At 51.9% G+C, this 2,418-nt stretch overlaps 1 protein-coding gene across 1 annotated transcript; it reads right to left on the bottom strand.

The window, feature by feature from the left end:
- Positions 1-829: 829 nt before the first annotated feature.
- BLOC1S4 (biogenesis of lysosomal organelles complex 1 subunit 4) lies at positions 830-2,189 on the bottom strand. Its single transcript, XM_019453765.2, has one exon. The coding sequence runs from the start codon at positions 2,125-2,127 to the stop codon at positions 1,471-1,473; it is 657 nt and encodes a 218-aa protein (XP_019309310.2). The 5' UTR covers positions 2,128-2,189; the 3' UTR covers positions 830-1,470.
- Between the last annotated feature and the right edge of the window lie 229 nt (positions 2,190-2,418).

The raw sequence follows: 2,418 nt of genomic DNA, 5'->3' as shown, positions 1-2,418 counted from the left end.
ATACTAACTACAGCAGTCCCCAGTAATTGCCCAATATTAAATGGAGCTCACGGGTGCTTTCAGCTTCTACATTCAGGAGTTCCTTAATTTGTAATCAATGAACTACCTAAATAAAAAACTGTATTATGTGCGACATAGAAGAAAGCCAAGGTGGAGGCTATGTTAGCGCCTTTTCATGATATCTGGCTAAGTGACAATATGCCTACTTTACCAGCCTCTGAGATCTATGAAAAATGACACAAAAGCTGCCTAAGCTGTATGTGTATCTGGGGTCCAGCGCCCTCTAGGACCATTAATAAAACAGATTCAAGTCAAGATCAAAGCCCTTAGGCCGGCAAAACATTTTTCAGATTCCATGCTGTCGGGGGAAAGAACAAAATCCTAATACCAATCATTCACACAAGTGATTTAAGTGTTTACTTTGAGAGGAAAGAAACATACAATTCTGTGAAATACCAGGTAAGGTTTTTCACTTCAGCCTTTTTTTTTTTTCTTTGAAGTTTATTTATTTTGAGAGAGCGAGAGTGTGCTAGTGTGGGAGGGGCAGAGAGAGAGAGGGGGAGAGAGAATCCCAAGCAGGCTCTGCACTGACCGCACAGAGCCTGACTCGGGGCTGGAACTTCCCAACTGTGAGATCATGACCTGAGCCAAAATCAGGAACTGGTCGCTTAACCGACTGAGCCAGCCAGGCACTCCTCACATTAGCCTTCTAAAGGAGGTGCTCCCAAGCCACTTTTCCTTATCCCTAAAATCATGAGCAACAGGTCTATTTTCAATCACACAAAAAAGGAAATATGTGAAGTCCTTTTCAGAAGAAAAGCCTTTCCAATAAAATGTAAACTTTTTATTAATATTTAAATTATAAACCAAATGTTGGCAACCACATATAGACTTGTTTGCTGTGGACAAACCAAGACTGTGGGGGCATACTTTCAAACACAACTTCAGAATTAGATGCGATAAATCAATCCATCTCAGAAATTCTACCGTTTCCTTCGGCGTATAACCCATGATATGAAAAGTTTAATGTAACGTGAAACAACTTACCATCTACCCTCAAAGTAAGCTACAGAAAATGGAATCGCTACTAGGATCGAACAATGACAAGACCTGAACAGCTCAGCAGTTTTTCCTAAGAGTATAAAATATATACACTTTGAAAAAATAATACTGTGAGTTGAGCTGTAAAACCCAGAAACATAGCAGTCCTGCCACAGTGCACAGAAAAGCTCCTTCCTTTTCTTCTCCGAACCCGGTCCCATCCCGGACCAAGCAGCTCTCAGCTTAGCATTGGAAGACACACAAAACCAAACATCCTTACGTGAAATCACTAAGACGGGGAAATAAGAGTGTGCAAAATATAAACATGTCAGACTCCAACATCGTGTATGTCTATCAGCAGAATTTCCAACTGATTTAACACTCGAGATAATCTCAGGCAGGGTGCCCTTGCAGTGCTGCCCGGGGGACTCAGATCTGAGGTCTCTCGCTGCAACAGGGAAAGTGGTCCTCGGTCCGAAACAGGACGGGGGGTTCGTAGCCGCTCTGCTGGGGCCGGCCGGAGGGCGCCTTGCTGAAGAAGGAGGGCACGGTAATCGTGTGCAGCAGTTTCCTGAACGCGCTGGGGAAAGCGCCCAGCTCGGCCTCCGCCCTGGCGACCTGCTCCTCCATCCTGGCCACGCTGGCGCCGATCATCGCCACGAAGGCCTCGAGGCGGTCGATCTTGCTGTAGACCTGCCGCATCTCGGTGGCCTTCGCGTAGATGCGAGGCACGCCCTCGCTGACGACGTGGGAGGAGTCCCCGCGCAGCATGTCCAGCATACCCACGAACTCGTCCACTCTGGTGAGCAGGTCCTCCAGGCTGGCGTCCAGGGCCTCGACCTCGGGCCGCGCGCCGGCTCCGGGCAGCAGGCAGGCGGCGTAGCCCGCGGCGGCGCGGCGCAGCAGCGGCAGGTCGCGGCCCGGCGCGCCCGACTCTGGGCCCTCATCCTCCCACGGCCCCGAGGCGCTGCTGTGGCTCTGGGACACGTTGCCGCTGTCCCCGCTCCAGACAGCTCCCTGCAGCTCGGCCTCCTCTGCCGCCGGCCCCTCGGGCGGCAGCCCATGGTCGGCTGGAAGCCCCTCCATTGCCGGCTACGGCCGGGCTGCCGCCCAACTTCCGGCCTCCCAGCCTTGCTCCGCCCCCTCCGCGCGCGCGCGCACGCCCTTGCTTCCGGCTTCCGCGCGCACACGGGCGGCCACGCACGCGCACCAATCGGTTTCCAGCCCCTGAACGCTCGTGCTCGCGCACGTGCTCACACACTGAACCCTTTTTAGCACGCGAAGGTGTAAGGGAATTATTTTGAGATGCGTGCATCCTCAGTCCACTTTTACACACTCGTGTAACCTCCATCCAGATCAGACATAGAACATGTCAAG

The sequence above is a fragment of the Panthera pardus genome, unplaced genomic scaffold (assembly GCF_024362965.1).
Source record: "Panthera pardus isolate Hobbes unplaced genomic scaffold, ASM2436296v1 HiC_scaffold_13, whole genome shotgun sequence".
NCBI lineage: Eukaryota > Metazoa > Chordata > Mammalia > Carnivora > Felidae > Panthera > Panthera pardus.
The sequence above is the reverse complement of the archived record's forward strand: the minus strand, read 5'-3'. Positions and strand labels throughout refer to the sequence as shown.

Coding starts and splice junctions, on each gene's coding strand:
- BLOC1S4 (XM_019453765.2), bottom strand. CDS start 2,127: ATGGAGGGGCTTCCAGCCGACCATGGGCTGCCGCCCGAGGGGCCGGCG.